General features: G+C 42.7%; 1 protein-coding gene across 3 annotated transcripts in view; it reads left to right on the top strand.

The window, feature by feature from the left end:
* KCNQ5 (potassium voltage-gated channel subfamily Q member 5) overlaps window positions 1–20,611 on the top strand; it is a 609,119-nt gene that overhangs the window by 434,566 nt on the left and 153,942 nt on the right. For all 3 annotated transcript variants that reach the window (XM_025295041.3, XM_025295039.3, XM_025295040.3), the window contains exon 3: window positions 554–680. In XM_025295041.3, the coding sequence (XP_025150826.3) occupies window positions 554–680 (127 nt within the window). The remainder of the gene's footprint in view (window positions 1–553; window positions 681–20,611) is intronic.

Here is a 20,611-nt window from a genome sequence, read left to right as displayed (position 1 = left end):
ACCGTAGACCAAAAATACTTGGGAAAAAAACCAGAAATTCCCAAGAAGCAAAACTTGAACTGTGTGCCAGAAACTGTTAACAAAACTTTTGATCATATTAGGTATTATAAGTAATTTAAGAATGACTCAAAGTATATGCAAGGATCTGCATGGATTACATGCAAGCCCTACTCCATTTTCCATAAGAGACTTGAGCATCCACATATCTTGGTGTTCAGGGGGTCCTGGAACCAGTTTCCTGGGGATACCAAGGAACTGCATATACCAGGCAAGAGGAATCTGTAATTCAGGCTTCACTTTTAGAATTAAAACTGACTCCTAAATTTGCAAGATGTTAGAGACTTGAAGAGGAATAGTGTTCCACATTAGGAAACAACGTGGGGTTCCGATGTTCTCTGGGTTTACCTTGATTTGGAGAAAAGGAAATGTTAGCTTCCGATGTTAACAACCAGATGTTTTAGATGAAGTGCCTGACTGTATAATAGCCATGGAGCTTCCTGCTCTGGTCTGCTCGGTAATGCCTCTCCCTGACATGCCTTGTTTGATGTTTCAGGAATTCGTGATGATCGTCGTCTTTGGTTTGGAGTTCATCATTCGAATCTGGTCTGCAGGCTGCTGCTGCCGGTACCGCGGATGGCAGGGAAGACTGAGATTCGCCCGAAAGCCCTTCTGTGTCATAGGTGAGTATCAGAGTCCTGGACGCCCAGGTTTGGGGCACTGCATCCTTTTCTTCTTCTGTCTCTGGTATTACCACATTTGGTTTATGTTAAAAGCTAATATTCATGGATTCTTCACCATGGGCCAGGCTCTCTCATGATTTGAGAGTGCTAATTCATTTAATCCGCTTCACAGCTCAGTGAGGTAGGTATTTTCGATAACCGAGTTTTGCAGATGAAGAGGCTGGGGCACAGAGAGGTGGAGTGAGTGTGAAAGTCACACAGCTAGTAAGTGGTGGCACTGGGACTGAGCCAGAGGGCTGGGCTCCGGACCCTCACGTCCAGTTGAGTTGTGCTGAAATACAGGTTCTCGAGCATCACCCTGCATTAGGGGAAGCATTGATTTCCGTGAGTATAAAGATCTATTTTGCTCTACAGTGTAAGCAGTACTGCCTTTATGCTCTTGGTCAGCTGAAATGTGTAAGTGTAAGGTCCTGGTAAAGCTTACTTATGAGCAGGCCTCAAGAATAATTACATGTATGGCTTATTATACCCACTGTAACCATGAGACCTGATAAAGTGTTTTCCCCTCTGAAATTTGGGTCCCCACCTTACAGTCCCTGAATAAATATCACATCTCTACAACTCCCTGGCTGCTGTCGCTTCAAAGAGATTCCAGTCACCTGGGTGCCAGCCTGAAACTATAAAACATTCCAGAGTTAAGATCTGGCACCTTGGAGTGATATATTTTAAAGTATATCATAAAACTGAAATTTTTAGTCAATTATATCTCAAATTTTAATTATTTTTTCAAGAGAGCTGCCTACATCATGGCCTTTTATCCCTAAATATTTCAGTATGGATTTTCGAAAGGAAGACTATGAGTCTGCATAATCTTCTGTACTTAAATTGGATGTTAGTACAACCCCTTATCTAATCTGCTGGCTGTATCCTAGTTTTGCCAGTTGACCCAATAATGTCCTTGTAGCATTTTTCCCTCCAGTCTAGGGTCACACATGGTGTTTAGTCATCAGGTCTCTGTGGTCTCCTTTTATCTAGAACAGTTCCTCAGCCTTTCTGTCTTTTACAACACTGACATTTTTGAAGAATTTGACCTATTTTTTAAAAAATGGAATGTTTTTATTTCCTTGGGGGAAGAATAGTAAAACCCTGTGTACTACAGCTTCTTGTAATTGTGGATGTTGTACTTGTCATTATTCAATAGTTGCATTTGGTTTCCTTGCTCTTTTCTCCTTCCTATTTCTTTGGCAGCCACTCAAATCTCATGGACAGAGGAGCCCAGTAGGCTGCAGTCCATGGGGTCGCTAAGAGTCGGACACGACTGAGTGACTTCACTTTCACTTTTCACTTTCATGCATTGGAGAGGGAAATGGCAACCCACTCCAGTGTTCTTGCCTGGAGAACCCCAGGGACGGGGGAGCCTGGTGGGCTGCCATCTATGGGGTCACACAGAGTCGGCCATGACAAGCGACTTAGCAGCAGCAGCAGCAAATCCAAATGCTGGAATTTCCTGGTGAGCTCACTTATTTCCACTGTTTCCAACCTGAGAAACTGGGGGTTTTAGTTACAAGCTAGTTTAGGCTAAGCTCCTCATCAGCAAAGGGTTTTCCATTCTGTTTCAGAAATTGTTGAGCGTCTTTAGATAACTTCTTCACCCAATGCTTAAGGAGGAAGTGGAGAAACCCTTTCCACACACACTGTCAGAGGAATCCTTCGTTGCATCTTTCATGCCAGTGCTGTGTCCACGTCCTGGACACGTCCTGAGCATGAGGAAGCAGGTGGGCTCCCCACACGCCTGCCTATTTCAAGAGTTTCCTTTCATTCAACCGGACTTTGTGGAAACATGACTGCTTGCAAAGCACTGCAGTTACAGAAGTGACTCTAGTGCAATTCTAAGTTACATCAACCTTGAAACACCCTGCTTGGCCTTTGCTAATACAGTCTGTTTGTCTGGCTGCCCCTCTTCTGCCAGATGAAGTACAGAGTAAATTGGGCACCAGGTCCCAGCCCCCGAGGGCACATCCATGCAGGCACTTGGTTTTTCTCTGGAGATCTCCTCTCTTTTTGAATCCCCACTCAAGCTACACCACGAAACACTGTAGCTCGATGCGAAATTGTGGCACGAGAGCTTCTAGTACTATAAGGGACCCGAACAATTCACAAGGCAAACAGTTTAATAGGACTCATTCAGCTTCTATAGGATAAAGTTGGTTCACAGCTGACTGCAGGAATGTCCCGTTTCAGGCTTTAAAACCAATTAAAAATTGCCAGAGAACGTTCAAACTACCACACAATTGCACTCATCTCACACGCTAGCAAAGTAATACTCAAAATTCTCCAAACCAGGCTTCAACAGTACGTGGACTGTGAACTTCCAGATGTTCAAGCTGGATTTAGAAAAGGCAGAGGAACCACATCTGTTGGATCATCAAAAACATAAGAAATTTCCAGAAAAACATCTACTTCTGTTCTGTTGACTACGCCAAAACCTTTGACTGTGTGGATCACAACAAACTGTGGAAAATTCTTCAAGAGTTGGTAATACCTGTCCATCTTACCTGCCTCCTTAGAAATCTGTATGCAGGTCAAGAAGCAACAGTTAGAACTGGACATGGACATGGACATGGAACAACAGACTGGTTCCAAGTAGGGAAAGAAGTACATTAAGGTTGGATATCATCACCCTGCTTATTTAACTTATATGCAGAGTGTATCATGCGAAATGCCAGCCTGGATGAAGCACATACTAGAATCAAGATTGCCAAGAGAAATATCAATAAACTCACATATGCAGATGTCACCACCCTTATGGCAGAAAGGGAAGAAGAACTAAAGAGCCTCTTGATGAAAGTGAAAGAGGAGAGTGAAAAAGTTGGCTTAAAACTCAACATTCAGAAAATTAAGATCATGGCATCCAATTAAGATCATGGCATCCAATCCCATCACTTCAAGGCAAATAGATGGGGAAACAATGGAAACAGTGAGAGACTTTATTTTTGGGGGTTCCAAAATCACTGCAGATGGTGACTGCAGCCATGAAACTCAAAGACACTTGCTCCATGGAGGAAAAGCTATGACCAGCCTAGACCGCATATTAAGAAGCAGAGACATTACTTTGCCAACCAAGGTCCATCTAGTCAAAGCTATTTTCAGTAGTCATGTATGGATGTGAGAGTTCGACTATAAAGAAAGCTGAGCACCAAAGAATTTATGCTTTTGAACTGTGATGTTGGAGAAGACTCTTGAGAGTCCCTTGGACTCAAGGAGATCAAACCAGTCAATCCTAAAGGAAATCAGTCCTGAATATTCACTGGAAGGACTGATGCTGAAGCTGAAACTCCAATACTTTGGCCACCTGATGCGAACAGCTGACTCCTTGGAAAAGACCCTGATGCCTGAAAAGATTGAGGGTGGGAAGAGAAGGAGACGAGGATGAGATGGTTAGATGGCATCACTGATGCGATGGACATGAGTTTGAGCAAGCCCAGGAGATGGTGATGGACAGAGAAGCCTGGCATGCTGCAGTCCATGGGGTCATAAAGAGTCAGACATAACTGAGTGACTGAACTGGCTGAAAATTTGGTTTTAATCCAATTCCAGAGGCAATGCCAGTGTATTTCTGGCCCCTAAGCTAAAGAGCAGGTTCTTTCCCATATGTTTGCTGTCTTTTGATAGCTGTTCTCAGCTGCAGATACATCGGCACATCTTGGTCCTTTAATCTTCCTCTTCCTGTCTTGAATCCTTCTGGGACTTGGTGTAGCATGTGGTTCTGAAGATGGTGTTGTGTCCTCTGTAACTCAGCCACCTTTAGGCCTGTCAGCTGTAACTTTACAGATTCAGTTTGACGTGGTGTAGGTGTGGTTGGAGCTTAGTTACCGCTTCAGGCCTTTTCTTCATTTGTTATTTTACCTCTACCAAATCAGCTTCTTTGGAAGAAAACCTCACAGATAAATACATAATGAATACCCACTAGAACAAAAGCAGGATTTGTACTTACACTTAAGGTAACTATGCACTTCTCAGTCTTTTATTTGATATATGTGTAATGATTTGATTCGTGGTCCAGCTGAACTTATGTAATAGTGAAACGTGTTCAAATGTGTCTCTTTTGGACGAGGTTGGTAAGATGTAACCTACACAGAGGAACCAAATGTCACCTGCCTGAAGGCAGCTGCTGCTGCTGCTAAGTCACTTCAGTCGTGTCCGACTCTGTGCAACCCCATAGACAGCAGCCCATCAGGCCCCACCATCCTTGGGATTCTCCAGACAAGAACACTGGAGTGGGTTGCCGTTTCCTCCTCCAATGCATGAAAGTGAAAAGTGAAAGTGAAGTCGCTCAGTCATGTCCGACTCTTAGCGACCCCATGGACTGCATCCTACCAGGCTCCTCCATCCATGGGATTTTCCAGGCAAGAGTACTGGAGTGGGTTGCCATTGCCTTCTCCAGCCTGAAGGCAGCAGGGTGTCCCAAATGGCTCCTGGAGCCCTTTCTAGGCCATGCTTAATAGGGCCATAAAAAATGATTGATGTCAGGGGTAAAATGAGCAATCGCAATGGAAAGTAAGCCCTGATCTCCCTGCTTGACCTAATTGACTGTGGCAAAGTGGACAAAGAAGTGTCATCTCTCCTCTGCCCACTACAGCCACGCCTACAGCACGTCGCACTGAATCTGTTAGGCCACTGCTCACAGGCCTACAGGTGGCCGAATTACAGGTAACACAACTCCATCTTCAGAACCACGTGCTACACCAAGTCCTAGAAGGATTCGAGACAGGAAGAGGAAGATTAAAGGACTAAGATGTGCTGATAACTGCTGTGCATTTGGAGATGTAGCTAAGCTATCTCAAGACTCCACATATCTGTAAGATCTGGTTATTCTGAACATGCCACACACCCAAACATTTTCAGAAGGCTTGAGCATTCAAGAAAGGGCCCCGAGGAGACTGGTGGCCTTTGTGACTGCTGTGTGGGGAATGCCTTCTGAGAGCGCCCTGTAAAATAGAGCTGAAGCAGAGCGAAGCTTCTTTAGCTGTTGCCTTGGGCAAGACAGAGCCTTGCAGACCAACTGATCCTATTTGGACACAGGTTGGTTCATGGGGCCCACGGGCTGATTCCCAAAGAATCGTAACTTCCCTCCTAACCTGCCCACTCCCCACCACTACATGGGAGCCAGAACCAGAGCATTTCCAAATATTGTTGATTTAAGAAAACATAAAATCATTATATTCTTGTGTTTGAAAAACATCTTTTAGACATCTGTAACCAAAGGGAAGAAAAATCTATTCATTTTTTAAAATTAGATGCTTGCTTTCTTTACCAAACTGATTTATCTCTCAATTTGGGGAGTTTGAAAACTGGTAAAAGCTTATCTTGAATTGCAAAATTCTTATATATCTATGCCTTCAATTTGGCAATGGCAATCCACTCCAGTACTCTTGCCTGGGAAATCCCATGGACAGCGGAGCCTGGTAGGCTACAGTCCATGGGGTCACGAAGAGTCGTTCACAACTAAGAGACTTCACTTTCACTTTTCACTTTCATGCACTGGAGAAGGAAATGGTAACCCACTCCAATATTCTTCCCTGGAGAATCCCAGGGACGGGAGCCTCGTGGGCTGCTGTCTATGGGGTCACACAGAGTCAGACACGACTGACGTGACTTAGCAGCAGCATGCCTCCAATTTACATCTCTCACCTAATACGCTATTGGAATAATATGTCTGCAGCTGTGGTCAGTAATCACTGTGCTACAACTTGAAGAGTTGAATGTGTTTGTGGATGACTAATGAGTTGCCCTCATTTGTCTGGACTTTCTGATTTCTTTTCTGATCTCTCTACAATCAAACACAACTCATTCACTCAGTGGCCTCAGTATAGAGGACGTGTAAAATAACCTCAGAGACTGAGTTCATAGTCACTCCTTTTCCAGCTTTCATTAATGACCTGCCTGAAAATTGCAAATCGTACCCAAGACTGCTGCTTAGATTACGATAATGAGCCTGATGTGTTAGAATGTCAACAAGTTACTCGTAACCGTGACTTTTTGGATCCCTGGTGACTCCTTCTAGAGACAGATGAAACAAGGCCGTAGTTTTCAGTCATCTCAGGAAAAAAGAAAAGACTAGCCTGTGATTAACCTTGGATCAGTACTTGATGCTAAATATAAGTTGATTTTTTAATTGCTGTTTTAGCAGTTCCCCTTCTGTGTAATATTTCCACAGGAAGACAAAAGAGGCAAAGCAGAGCACAGAGGTGTCCCCCGTGAGCTGAACGTATGTGCCTTTGACACGAGAAAATAGCAAATGTATCTTTTTTTTAATGAAGAAAAAATAACCAGTGTCTTCCCTAGCTACAACAAAATTGGAGCCTTTATTAAAATCAACCACACAGCCAAGGCCACTCTAATATATCTGCGAGTTCATCTTATTGAAAGCAGTTTCAGCTGCTAATGTGTTGGAAAACTATATCAGAGACACTTGGATGCCACTGGCTCCTAAACTGAAGATTCAGACACCGTTTTTCTACCTCTCCAGCCTCTCCATCTTTCGTTTCAAGAGACAGTCTTTTCAGCTGCACTCATTTTCTCACCCTCTAATCTCCTCTGCCCTTTACTGAAAGCTATTTCTCTTGGATTGTTTCCTGTCAGCCGTGTACTCTTCTCTGCCTCCTTCTATGTCTGAAAGTCCAAACTCCATGCATATGGTCACCTCTTTGTGATTAACTGGACCATCTGAGGACCCTTAAACCTTCTTGACTTGCTTGACTACAGAACTATAAAGCCGTTTCAGTCTCTATAATGAATATAGCTGATAGTTATTGAAATTTGCTACGCTATGGGTACTGCTCTTGAACTTGGTAAATACTGTCTTATTTAATTCTGCAGAAGTTTTATAATATCCTTTTTAAAGATGAGGAAGTAAGATAAGGTTTGAGAAACTTGTCCACAGTTAGAAAGATGGTGAAAGAACTAGAATTTCAATCTAGAAAAATAAGCCTACCTGATGAGCTCCTTTTACTCACAACACTTTTGACATCAAATCTGTGGGATTTTCCCTCACATCAACCAGTTCTCTAACTTTCTGTACACCCTTGAAAGTAAAAGTTGCTCAGTCATGTCTGACTCTTTGCAACCCCATGGACTGTAGCCCGCCAGGCTCCTCTGTCTATGGAATTCTCCAGGCCAGAATACTGGGGTGGGTAGCAGTTCCCTTCTCCAGGGGATCTTCCCAACCCAAGATTGAACCCAGGTCTTCCACATTGCAGGTGGATTCTTTACCATCTGAGCCACCAGGGATGCCCAAGAATACTGGAGTGGGTAGCTTATCCCTTCTCCAGCAGATCTTCCCAACCCAAGAATCGAACCAGGGTCTCCTGCATTGCAGGTGGATATTTTACCAGCTGAGCTACAAGGAAGCCAACAACTCAATACAATTTTGACACTAACAATTGGTATTAGTGTGAAACCCCGCTGATCCAGGGTTTAGTCTCACAGGACTTTCCCTCCCCAACTTCAGACACCAGCCACAGAGAGGTGTCCAGGCTAACATGCTCTGCCTGGCCGACGGCAATCTAGGGATTCCAATAGCCCCCCATGTTGCTAGAATGACACAGAGTTCGGCAAAGTGCTGTACATTATATCACATTCTATTTTTTATATTTATTATAAAAGCTGAATCTGAGAACAGCCAAGTGAAAGAGATGCACCAGACAGATATTTGGGGCAGAGGACTGGCTAACATGGAGATTTTGTGCCCCTTCAAGAGCCCCACCTCCCAGAACCTGTGTGTTCACCAGATGCTCACCAAACCCCACGCTTTAGAGATAGCCATGGAGCTGTCACTAAAAAAGCACATCTGTTGGTCACTGGCTGTTGGGGACTGAACACTTTCTCTCCCAAGAGGTCCCAGGTCCTCCTGGTACCCCGGAATCTGAATAGGGACCCCTAGCCAACAGTCATCTGATGATTGTACAGAAGGCATTTATCATGCCAGAGATCCCTAAGTCTAGGAGCTCTGTACAAGGAACCCAGGAGAATGACCAAGTATCCACTCCCCAGAGTACCACATGACCCAACTGTGAGAAAAATTGCTCTTATTGCTTATTAGTATTTTTAAATTAAATTTAGTCAGCCTTGTCCATTGTCATCAACTTACATTTGTAATATCCATTAGTTGTATACAAACGTTATCATTTGTCACCTAAACTCTTTGATTGCAGTATCAGCCTTAAATATTAGCCTTATTACTTCAATTAGATCAGGTTACTTGTTGCTGCTCTCCAACCTAAAGAAGAAATTAAGCTCTGAAGTAGACTAATTTGCCTTTTCTATGACTGCATGGCCTCCTGAGCAATGCTTTCCTGAGGTCCCTGGGTGTGTCCCAACTAGAGACGTTTCCAGGTAAGTGACATCATTCTCAGAAATGCATTCACGTGTTGTTCATACTATAGACTGCTGGAGACCTGTTTAGGTCACTTGACCTGGTGTGCAAATTTGAGTGTCATATAGCTTGATTAGCTCATAAGACTGGACCATAGGGAGAATATGCCTGGAGAAAATGAATAACTAAAGATTATTTCCCATTCCTTCAATAAACCAGAGTGGAGCACTGTGATACATGGTACTAATATTCTGTACTTTCAAATGTTACATAATAAAATTCACTCACAGACAGAGCACTTATTTATTACATGCCAAACATGATCTTAGGTGCAAATGACACAACGATTAATAAAACACGATCCCTGCCTGTAAGCGTAGGAGCTCCTGTGCCCTTGGAGCAAGAAGGAGACTAGTTATGTTGATTTAGAACAAAGCTGATGGAGGCAGGAGTCATGGACAGAAGGGTGTAGAACACCATGACTGATTGAACAAAGGAGGGGAAGGTCCCTTGGGTTTTGAGCTCAGTCACCCGCCAAACATCTGTACTATGCCCAAGTGTGGTTCTAAATGCCAAGGATGCTATGTTGCTCTAAATGGGCAGTGTCCGCTTTCCTGTCAAGCTGATATTCCAGGAGACAGAGAAAAATAATATGCAGAAATATTTTTGAAAAACGAGATAGTGTCAACTACAGAGAATGCAATGAAGAAAATAAACAGAGAGATTAGGAGTTCCTTTAGATTGAGTGGTCCAAGGGAGTCTTTCTAAGGAGTGAACACTCAAGTCAACCTGAGTATTACAGGAGCCATTGATGAGATGTGGGCAGAGGTCTTTCCAGGCCAGAGAGCAGGCAATGCAAAGGTTCTTGAGACCAAGGGAGCTCGGCCTGTACCAGAAAGAGGCACGTGGTCACTGTGGCCAGAGCTCAGTGAGTTCAGTGTGGTAGGTGATGGACAGACAGCCACTCCCAGGGGCCGTGGGGGCCACGTGAGGCCATCTGGTTGCCGGAGATGAAGCAGTGTCTAAGACGGGCCACTAGGCAGAGGTCCAATAGATGACTGTTGGGCCTAATGATAAATATTTAGGTTAAAAACACAACATTTTGATCAGGCAACAAGAATTATGGCTATATAAGGCCCTGGGTCTCTTGGTCATCTGTCTATACCTGTTTGAACTTCATATTGGAATATATAAATCATTATCCATCCAGAAAAATATAAACCTGTCCCTTTGACTTTTCCACGCATCTGTGTATCTACCCTTACATCTACGTATCTGCCCATCTATATAGAAACATGAAATGTCCAAACTGAAAAGAAAATGTGTTTTTCCTGTGAGCAGCAGGAATTAGGAGAATGTGATGAGAGCTCTCACATTCCCCTTGGAAATTCTCACCAGGAAGCAGTTCCCAGGGGCCTCTGAGCAAAGGACTTTGCAGCATTCACTCAGTGATGGCTATGAGGCAGACTTATTTCATTAAAGATGATTTATTTCCTTTGAGAAATGGTCCCTTGCTGCGTTGAGCTGTTATCTGAAGACTTACGATCAATAGGAGGCATTGCTGTCTCTATAAGGTCAGTTTTCTGAGTGCTGCTTGGAATTTGCCAGCAGGAGCCCCTCTCACCCCAGTGGAAGTTAAGCAATTCAGCCCCTGTGTGCGGCTGTGGAGATGTTCCTGGCACATCTTTGCAGGACTTGTGTTTTATTTTTAATAAATACCACAGAGCGAGCAACCCCGTGCACAGCTGAGTGCAGCATTTGAGAGCATGGATAATGTGCTGTGTAGTGGGCGGCTTTTAAAATTAGATTTTAAAGCTTCATCCCTATTAAGAGGCTCAACTGCAGTAAAATGCATCTTTAATTCTTCAAAGAGTACCTTCCTATAACGGAATTTGGAGCTCGGTTAGAAGATAGAGCTCATCAAGCAGTATGTGTCCCTCTGAGACGTTGCTTCTCTCTCACGAGAAACCGTAAAATTGAGGCTCCATGAAGGGAGTGCTCCCTGCTTAACCCCCAAGTCAGCCACAGGACTGGGGCAGAAAGCTGACTTCCCCTGGCTCCCAGCTCTAACACACCGTCTCTGGAGAGTCAAATTTAATTACAGTATAATCCACTTAATCTACACACAGAAGAATAACAAGGGAGCAGGAAAAATGAACTTATTAGCAGGTTGGCAGGAGACCACGTGATGTAGATCAGCAACCTTCCTGTTGAGATGCAGGTTTCCAGTGAGTTCTAGGTGATTTTCCTGCCATGAGAGATGATCCTGATGCCATGGCCACAACTAGCAAAGGACTGCTTGATTCTTCTCACTTTGACACATAAGCAAAGCTTCAACTTGGAAATGCTGCAGAACCACAGTTTTGTCAGAAATAAAACTTACGGATTTTTTTTTAAATAATGATAATAGTAAGAGGAAAAAAAGAGTGCATAGTTCCCCCTCAACACTCCTTTGGGTCAAAAGAAACAACCACATTGGATTAAATGCTCAACTTACCACCTTCCTTGAAACAAGAGATGAGTGAGCCTTTGCTTCATTGTTGACTTTTGATTACTTTCACACCAATCCACGGTGGCTTTGAACTTGCTGGACTATCTATTGTCTATTTCCTACACACACATTACAAAACAGACAATAGTTTAAGAGGTGTGTTTAGATAAGAAATCTGCCTTTAAAGCTGAATATAACAGGAGGTTAGAACTTGGGCTACTTGATGTTACATGAACACAAATAAAATTTTATGGTTTAAAGTATAAATCATATTTATGAACTATCTCATATAACCCTCATTGTTGTTCAGTCGCTCAGTCATATTCAACTCTTTGTGGCTCCATGGACTGCAGCACACCAGGCTTCCCTGTCCTTCACTATCTCCTGGTATTTGCTCAAATTCATGTCCATTTAGTCAGTGATGTCATCCAACCATCTCATCCTCTGTCGTCCCCTTCCCCTTTTGCCTTCAATCTTTCTCAGCATCATGGTCTGTTCTAATGAGTTGGCTCTTTGCATCAGTTGGCAAAGTATTGGAGCTTCAGCTTCAGCATACTCCTTCCAGTGAATATTCAGGGTTGATTTCCTTTAGGATTGACTTTCTTATTAAAATTGAAAAAGATGATGATCTCCATTTTACATATTGAAAATGTGAGCCTTAGATTAATGGTCTTATCAAGGGTCACACTGCATATAAGTAAAACAGTCAGAACAACAAAAAAGAGCAAGAAAGTGAGATATGCTCAGGACATCCTTCTATCGTACCACGTTATCTCTCTGTATCACTCACGTGCAATGCAACAGGAAGAAATAAATAAACCATGTGATGAGGTCTGGGTCCTGTCCCCATTGGAGACACTAGCTAATGTGAAGCCAAGAAGAAAATAAATGTTAGTATCAAAAAATGCAGTTCCTTTTCCCAGCAGTCATCTTCCTAAGATCTGGCCCTTTTTTACAACTTTTTATTTTGAAATAATTGTAGACTTACTTAAAAGTTTCAAAAAGAGTAGAGAGAGTTACCCTGCACACAACTATCCTTCAGCCAGCTTCCCCCATTGATGGCATCTCATGTGAGTTTAGTACAATTACCAAAAACAGGAAGTGGATTGGATGTGTTACTGACTAAACTGCAAACCTTGTTCAGATTTCACCAGTCTCTGCCTGCAGTCAATGAAATTTTACCACATGTACAGGTTAATTGAACCATCATCACCATCAAGACACAGATCCTTCCCACCCCTCTAAACAAACTCGAGGTGCTATCCCTTTAAAGTCACTCCTCCAAAAAAAATCCCAGGTCCTGAGAATAACAGATATGTTCATCACTGTAATTTTGTCACTTTTAGATTGTTGTATAAATGCAACTGTACAGTCATAAATTCAGTCTTAAAATTGCTTTTTTTTTCACTCAGTATAATACTCTTGAGCTCCATGTAAGTCATTGCAAATAACAGGTTCAGTCCTTTTTATCGCTGACTAGTATTCCATCGGAGAAGGTGATGGCACCCCACTCCAGTACTCTCGCCTGGAAAATCCCATGGATGGAGGGACCTGGTGGGCTGCAGTCCATGGGGTCGCTAGGAGTTGGACACGACTGAGCGACTTCACTTTCACTTTTCACTTTCATGCATTGGACAAGGAAATGGCAACCCACTCCAGTGTTCTTGCCTGGAGAATCCCAGGGATGGGGGAGCCTGGTGGGCTGCCGTCTATGGGGTCGCACAGAGTCAGACACGACTGAAGCGACTTAGCAGCAGCAGCAGCAGTATTCCATGCTATGGATTACACAGTTTATCCATTTACCTGTTAAAGGTCATCTGGCCAGATGACCAGATGGTCAGGTCATTTCTATTTATAAATCAAGCTGTCATGAACATTTATGTAGAGGCTTTGTATGAACATAAGTTTTTATTTCTTTAGGATAGATACCCAGGAGTTGGGGTTACTGGCTCCAATGGTGTTTGACTTTGTCAGAAGCTACCAAACAGTTTCCAGTGTCTAGCTATTTCTTTTAAAATACAGAAATGCCTAGAATACTTCACGACAGTAAATTACATCCATATTGACATTCACTACTTTCATAGAAAATGTTTCTACTTCTGTTTTTCTATGAAAATTATTCTAATAAGCAGAAGTTTCTGAAATTCATATTTGATTACTTGGGTCAAGAAATAAGTGAAAATATAGTCCATTAAGGAGCAGTTCTTCATGCTCTAGTAAATGAATGCAAATTTGATGCTTATGTAGATGAAGTGTTGAGAGACTAATTAATGTAAAAAACCAATACTATACAAATTCCTGAAGGACCATTACCTAAATCTAACTTTACTTTGTAGGAAATCCTTATTCAAGCACATTTTACTGAAACAAATACTAATTGTACTTTCCTGCTAAAGCAGCAGTCTCCAATCTTTTTGGCTCCGGGGACTGGTTTCATGAAAGACAATATTTCCACTGATGGTTTCAAGATGATTCTCATAAGGAGTGCTCAACCTAGGTCTCTCACATACGCAGTTCACGGTAGGGTTTACACTCCTATGAGGATCTAAATTCAGCCACTGATCTGACAAGAGGCAGAATTCAGGCAGTAATGCAAGCAATGGGGAGTGTGTGTAAATACAGATGAAATTTCATTTGCTCACCCACCACTTACCTCCTGCTGTGTGACCATGTTCATAACAGGCCACCGAACAGTACGGGTCCATGACCCAGGGGTTGGGGACCCCTGTGCTAAAGGATACTTAAAATCACATCAAGCCTCAAATCTGAATCCCTCAGGATAAAGTGCTTAAAGCTGTCACCAAGCTTTGGACCCAATAATCATAGTCCTGATGTAATGTAAACAAACATTTGTTCTCCCTGATCCCACACCTTTAAAAAATCCCCTATTCTTTTTTTAACCATTTTTATTGAAGTGTAATTTACAATGATTTATTAGTTTCAGGTATACCGCAAAGTGATTCAGTTATATATATATATATGAATGTTGTGCTATGCTTAGTCACTCAGTCATGTCTGACTCTTTGTGAATCTATCCATGGACTATACCTGCCAGGCTCCTCTGTCCATGGGATTCTCCAGGCAAGAATACTGGAGTGGGTTGCCATGCCCTCCTCCAGGGGATCTTCCTAACCCAGGGATCGAACCTAGGTCTCCCACATTGCAGGTGGATTCTTTACCATCTGAGCCACCAGGGAAACCTATGAATACTGGAGTGGGTAGCCTATCTTTTCTCCAGGGAATATTCCCAACCCAGGAATTGAACCAGGATCTCTGCATTGCAGGAGCTCAGTTGCATTGCAGGAGCTCAGTTGCATTGCAGTAGCTCATTGCAACTGAGCTACCAGGGAAGCCCATATATAAGAATATATGTATTCTTTTTACAGATTCTTTTCCAGTATAGGTTATTATAAGATCCTGAATATAGTCCGTTATTCTATACAGTAGGTCCTTGTAGTTTATCTATTTTATATATAGAAGTGTGTATCTGTGAGTCCCAAATTCTTAATTTCTCTCTCCTCCCTTTCCCCTGTGGTAACCATACATTTGTTCTCTATGACTGTGTCCATTTCTGTTTTGTAAATAAGTACATTTATATCATTTGTTCAGATTTCACATATAAGCGGTACTGTATGACGTTTGCCTTTATCTGACTTACTTTGCTTAGTAGGATCATCTGTAGATCCACACATATTGCTACAAATGGCGTTATTTAATTCTCTTTTGTGGCTGAGTAATCTTCCATTGTGTATATGTACCACATCTTCTTTATCCATTCCTCTGTTGATGGGCATTCAGGCTGCTTCCATATCTTGGCTATTGTAAATAGTGCTGCTATGAACATTGCATGTGTATCTTTTTGAAGTAGAGTTTTCTCTGGATATTTGCCCAGCAGTGAGACTGTAGGATCACAATGCAGCTTTAAAAAAAAAAAAAAATCCCCCAATTCTTAAAACTATTCTTAAAACCTTCAAAACCCCTCTCAAAATCTCCCAGTGAATCTTCCATCGTAATCAACAGAAAAGTCATTTTCTCAAAAGTTAGTAACAACCTGACACATTCATGAATTTCAGCTCCATCACCACTCTGGGTATAAGCAATGTTAGAACAACTAATTACTCATTTGGAAGAAGATCAGGTTGGATCCATATTTATCTTATCATATTCCAAGATAAATTCCAAATAAATCAAAGATTTAAATAAATATTGGATGGCAGAAATGGGTAAATTGTCATATAATCTTGGAACCAAGAAGGTCTTTTTAACTGTGACTGAAAATAGAGAGACCATAGAAGAAAACATTGATAAACTTATGCTACATAAAATTTTTTAAAGATATAATTAGATTACATAAAATCAAAAATAGTGTATGATAGAACAAAGTAAAACAAGCAATGTTAAAAGACAAATGCAGGAAAATATATACAACACATATCAGAGACAAAAAGTTAATCATCTTAAACTATAAGCAGCTCTAGAAATCCAGAAGAAAAATCCAGCAGCCCAGAGGAAAATAAAAGATAGCAAATGAATATGAACAGACAGTTCCCAGCCAAAGAAATACCCATGTGCCCTGTAAACACAGTCTCGCTCATAAGAAATACAAAAAGGCAGCATTTTCTCACCTGTCAGATCGGCAAAATCCAGTTACTTTTTTAGTGAGACGGTCAGGAAACAGGAGTGCAAAGTGGTGTCACCCGTATGGAAAGTGTCACTGCTACTAAAATTACATGGAGTTTACTCTGTGCCCCAGGAATTCTCCTTCCTGACAGTCTCACCAATTTGTAGTAAGTAGTAAATAGAGCTGGAGAAGGAAATGGCAACCCACTCCGGTATTCTTGCCTGGAGAACCCCATGGACGGAGAAGCCTAGTAGGCTGCAGTCCATGGGGTCGCACAGAGTCGGACACGACTGAAGCAACTTAGCAGCAGCAGCAGCAGTAAATAGAGCTGAATAAAGATGATCTTTTGGTTAGATATGGAAGGACCCAAGATGTATTAACTGAAAGAAAAAAAAGATGCTGCAATATTACATACATAGTGTGCTATGTTTTGTATAAGAGAAAAATAAAGTAGATACATTGCTATTTATTTATCCATTTATTTGTAAAAAAAAATGGAAGATTTTTTTCAGAATAAAAATGTTCAGCTAAAGGTATTAAATAGGAACAAAGTGAACAATCCTAGAACTGACAAATACAATCAGAAACAATTATCAACTTAGTAAGACTTCTTCTTACGTTTTTTGTTGATTGCTTTTTCTTAAATCATCTCCCTCACTACTAAATTCCTAGAGTTTGAGTCCATATGTCTTTAATAAGAATAAATTTCATTTTAAAAGAGGAGGAGTGGGGGAAGGAACCACTGTAGGTATTTTTGAGTCTAGAGGTCTTTGTTTTTGTTTAGTCACTAAGTCTTATCCTACTCTTTTTTGAACCTATGGACTGTAGCCCACCAGGCTCCTCTGTCCGTAGCACAATCATTTCTGAAATGATCATATCTAGAGCTCTTTAGATGTGATCATTTCAGAAATGGCTGTTACGGTCCCTGAAGGATATTCAGGGCAGGGGGCGTGGGGTGGTTGTAGATTTATTTTTGACTGGTTGTTCATTGTGCTTAACCCTCGTTTCCCCCAGAAGGGCTTCCTCAGCCTTGAACCAGATTCCCTGCGCCTGCCCTGCTGCTGTCTGAACAGGCATCTCCCTGGTTGTGGTCACTTCCTCAGTCCATCTTGCCAGCTGTCCTTTCACGTCTGTGTGAGTGGAGGGCATTGGTCTCGTCTACCCTGCCCACACCCTTTACTATCAAAAGCCCAGGTCCTAGCAGCTTCTGACCACAATAAGTGTGTATTGAGTGAGTAAAAAATTCAAAACAGTCACAAGCTATGAGGCATTCACCTGCACAACCTCACCTCCCCCGCAGTCTCATCCTATACATACACAAGGGAAACACAATATAAAGAATGAAGCGGAACTGTGGCAGTTATCCAAGCAATGCAAGGAAAGGGTAGCACCTTTACCTCCGGTAACAAGAGTTTTCAGAAAGATCATTTTTGCCTGTATTTTTTTAATGTAGTTGCTTCATTTGGTCATGTGAATGTGATTTTTTAATAAAGTGCTTATTTTTCATGCTTGTAATTACAGGCTCCTTAACAGGGTGATCTTCTGCTACTGTTTTCTCAAACTTTTTACTTCTGCCTTTTACAAAATGTTTGAAATATTTGATTTTAGCTCCTACCACAGACTCCAAATCTGTGTTTGGAATGTGAAGATCAAAGTAGTGTAGCTAATCCTCAGGAGTTTGCCACCGTGTGACTTCAGAATCCATCTCCTATCAAGTTTCTGTGGTTTTCTGGAATCTTTACTGGTCACAACATTAAAATGTGCACATCTGAAACCATTTTTTAATTACATTTTTTTCCTGCTTCTCCACAGTTCGCTTGTGGGAATATAGCCTGTCCCGACGCGTCCCCAAGGTGGTATCACCACGTGTTTTCAATAAACCTTGGTTTTTGTTCTCCTCTAAACAAATCATGTCTTGTTCAAAAAGCTCTTGATGGTAGGGAAGGGACTGATAATAGAAAGAAAGAGAGCCCAGAGTGGGATCCGTCCTCGTGACTCCAGGATTTGTCGGGAAGCTACTCGTCACACAGTCAGAGCTGAGACTCATGTCATTACCATGAGTTCTAACCCTGTCTCTGGGAGTAACTTACTCTGTCATCTTGTACCAGCCTGGGACTCCATTTCTTTCCTTTTAATCACAGATAAGAACAGCAGTATACTTTATAGACTTCATAAAAGCAAATATGAAATTAGAAAGTTCTAAAACCTGCCCTTTATCTAGTGCCAACGAGGATGAGTTTTGCCAAGCATTTGATCATTAAGGATGGAACTCGGGTCTGTAATTAATCATGGTCCGTTTGACTAATAATCCCCCTAAAAAGATGGATATAATCTGCACATGGCACCAAGTAGGATTTTCAAAATTATGCATGTCAAGTGTTTATTTATGGCTTATATTTACTCAAATTCACTCTTTTAAAGCACCATTTTTTTTTCATTCTTCACAGAAGGAAAAGTCCATTTTCACACCCCAGTGTTTATCCCTAAGGATTATCCAGCAGCCGAAACTGTATCTATTTCTTATTTCTAAAAAATAAGAAACTGTGCCTTGAAAAAGACTGAAAGTCAGGTGTACCGGGTAATTCTCAAAATCCCTGGATGGTACTCAGAATCAGTTCCCACCCACAGGTGTCTTTTGGTTACTGACATTTGGTTACTGACATGACATCTCCACCTGCAAAATCCAAATAGCACAGTCTGTTCAAAGAACTTCCTAAAGACATGCTTTCAGAAATTTTAGTAGTAGGCGATGATTAATCAAAACCTGCGTGCCATCTGAAAATAAGAATCAGATTTCTCAAAGAAAAATTACATTTCCCAATGCTAGTAAATACAACTGGCTGCCAAGAGTCAAAGGGTCAGTATCATGTAATGCCTTAGAGTAGGAACCAAAAGGGACGCTGGATATTTTGTTTTCACTTGGTAAAGTTACACCTGTAATGACGTCATTGTTTCGCTCTTGGAGCATAAACACTCAGGTTACCACACTGAAGAGGATATCCGAGCATCGGATTTCATCGTGGGGCCAAAGGGGATTTCCAGCAGAAGTTTCAGCCATGAGCTTTCATTGGTGGCAATCCAAATCTTTTTTTAGACTTGTAGTCAAATACCGGTGTGAGCCCTGCTGAGTTGGAAGTGACTGCACGGTTGCCGTCTGGTAGGCATGAAAATAGGTACCAGGTGATGGTTTTACACAGCTTCCTCAGATGTGTGCAAAACTGCAGTTTCGGAAAGTCATTCTCGTGCTTTCTATATAAAGGAACACCACATAAGGCCAACAGGTCATGGCCCTGGAACACGTTCTGAATCATCCAGAAATACCCCTGACGTTTCATCCTCCTGATGGATGGCGAGCTCATGGGATTACACCCAGGTGATTTACTCAGGACCCTCGGGGGTGCCTTCAGTAGGATGTGTTTGCCTCCTGCTCATTCACAGCAGTTCTCAAAGGACATATGCGTCTTCCCTGCTTCACAAACACAGAAGCACAGCTTGCGCACATCCTCCCAGCTGTACCCGCCTCTGAAGTGAGGTGTCTGTGATCACATTGTGAAGCGGAAGGTCCAGTGTGAGGCTAGTCCCGTGGCACCACAGGACTAGATCAGACCTCAGCACACCTGAGTCTGCGCCCCTGACCTCTGCCCACGCTCCAGCCTCACCACACTGTCTTCCAGTGTCCGAGGGATCTCAAGCAGCCCTGTTACCCATACCCCTCAAAAAGCCCCCCTTTCTGCCCCCTCTGTCGACAACAGCCCCCCATCTCAGCCGACAGGCTTTACTCACCCAGTTTCTCAGGCCAGAAATCCTAAGGTCACTCTTTGTGTCAGACCTCACAATCAGCCCTGCAGTGGGTCCTGACACCTCCTTCACACGTCCCAAATCCGCCCCCAGCCTGGGTCCTCCCCACTTCCCCTATCTCCTCTGAGGCTGCTCTCGCCCTCGGGCTGGACCACACCAGTGGCCTGCTAATTGGTCCTGTGACCTCCACTCCTGTCATCCAGCCCCCTCTGGATCTGGTTCCCAGAGGCAACCAAAATGACCTTGGAAGACACAAGTGTGATCAATCCCACACCCCAACCCCACCACACCTGGAAGGACAGCTAAGGCTCTTCCTAAAGCTGCCTTGATCGGGCCAGAGCCACCCCCTCACCTCCCCTCAAGCACGTGACCACACTTCCACCTCTGGGTCTTTGCACCTCCTGCCTGGAGAGCCTCCCCCCAGATGGGGTGATGGCTACCCCGTCACTGCACTGGACCTGGATTCCTATGACATCACCTCAGAGACAGCCCCCAGACCCGAAAGCACCCCTGTGACCTGTTACCCTGTGACCCCACCCTTGCCCTGCTTGCTCTCTCTCAAGATTCTCTGTCGCTCCTGGATCTTGGATTCTGCTCTTACTCATTTGGACAATGTCAGTCTACACTGTGTTACAGAACATTAACTC

The sequence above is a fragment of the Bubalus bubalis genome, chromosome 10 (assembly GCF_019923935.1).
Source record: "Bubalus bubalis isolate 160015118507 breed Murrah chromosome 10, NDDB_SH_1, whole genome shotgun sequence".
NCBI classification, from domain to species: Eukaryota; Metazoa; Chordata; class Mammalia; order Artiodactyla; family Bovidae; genus Bubalus; species Bubalus bubalis.
This window is presented reverse-complemented; position numbering and strand designations above follow the sequence as displayed.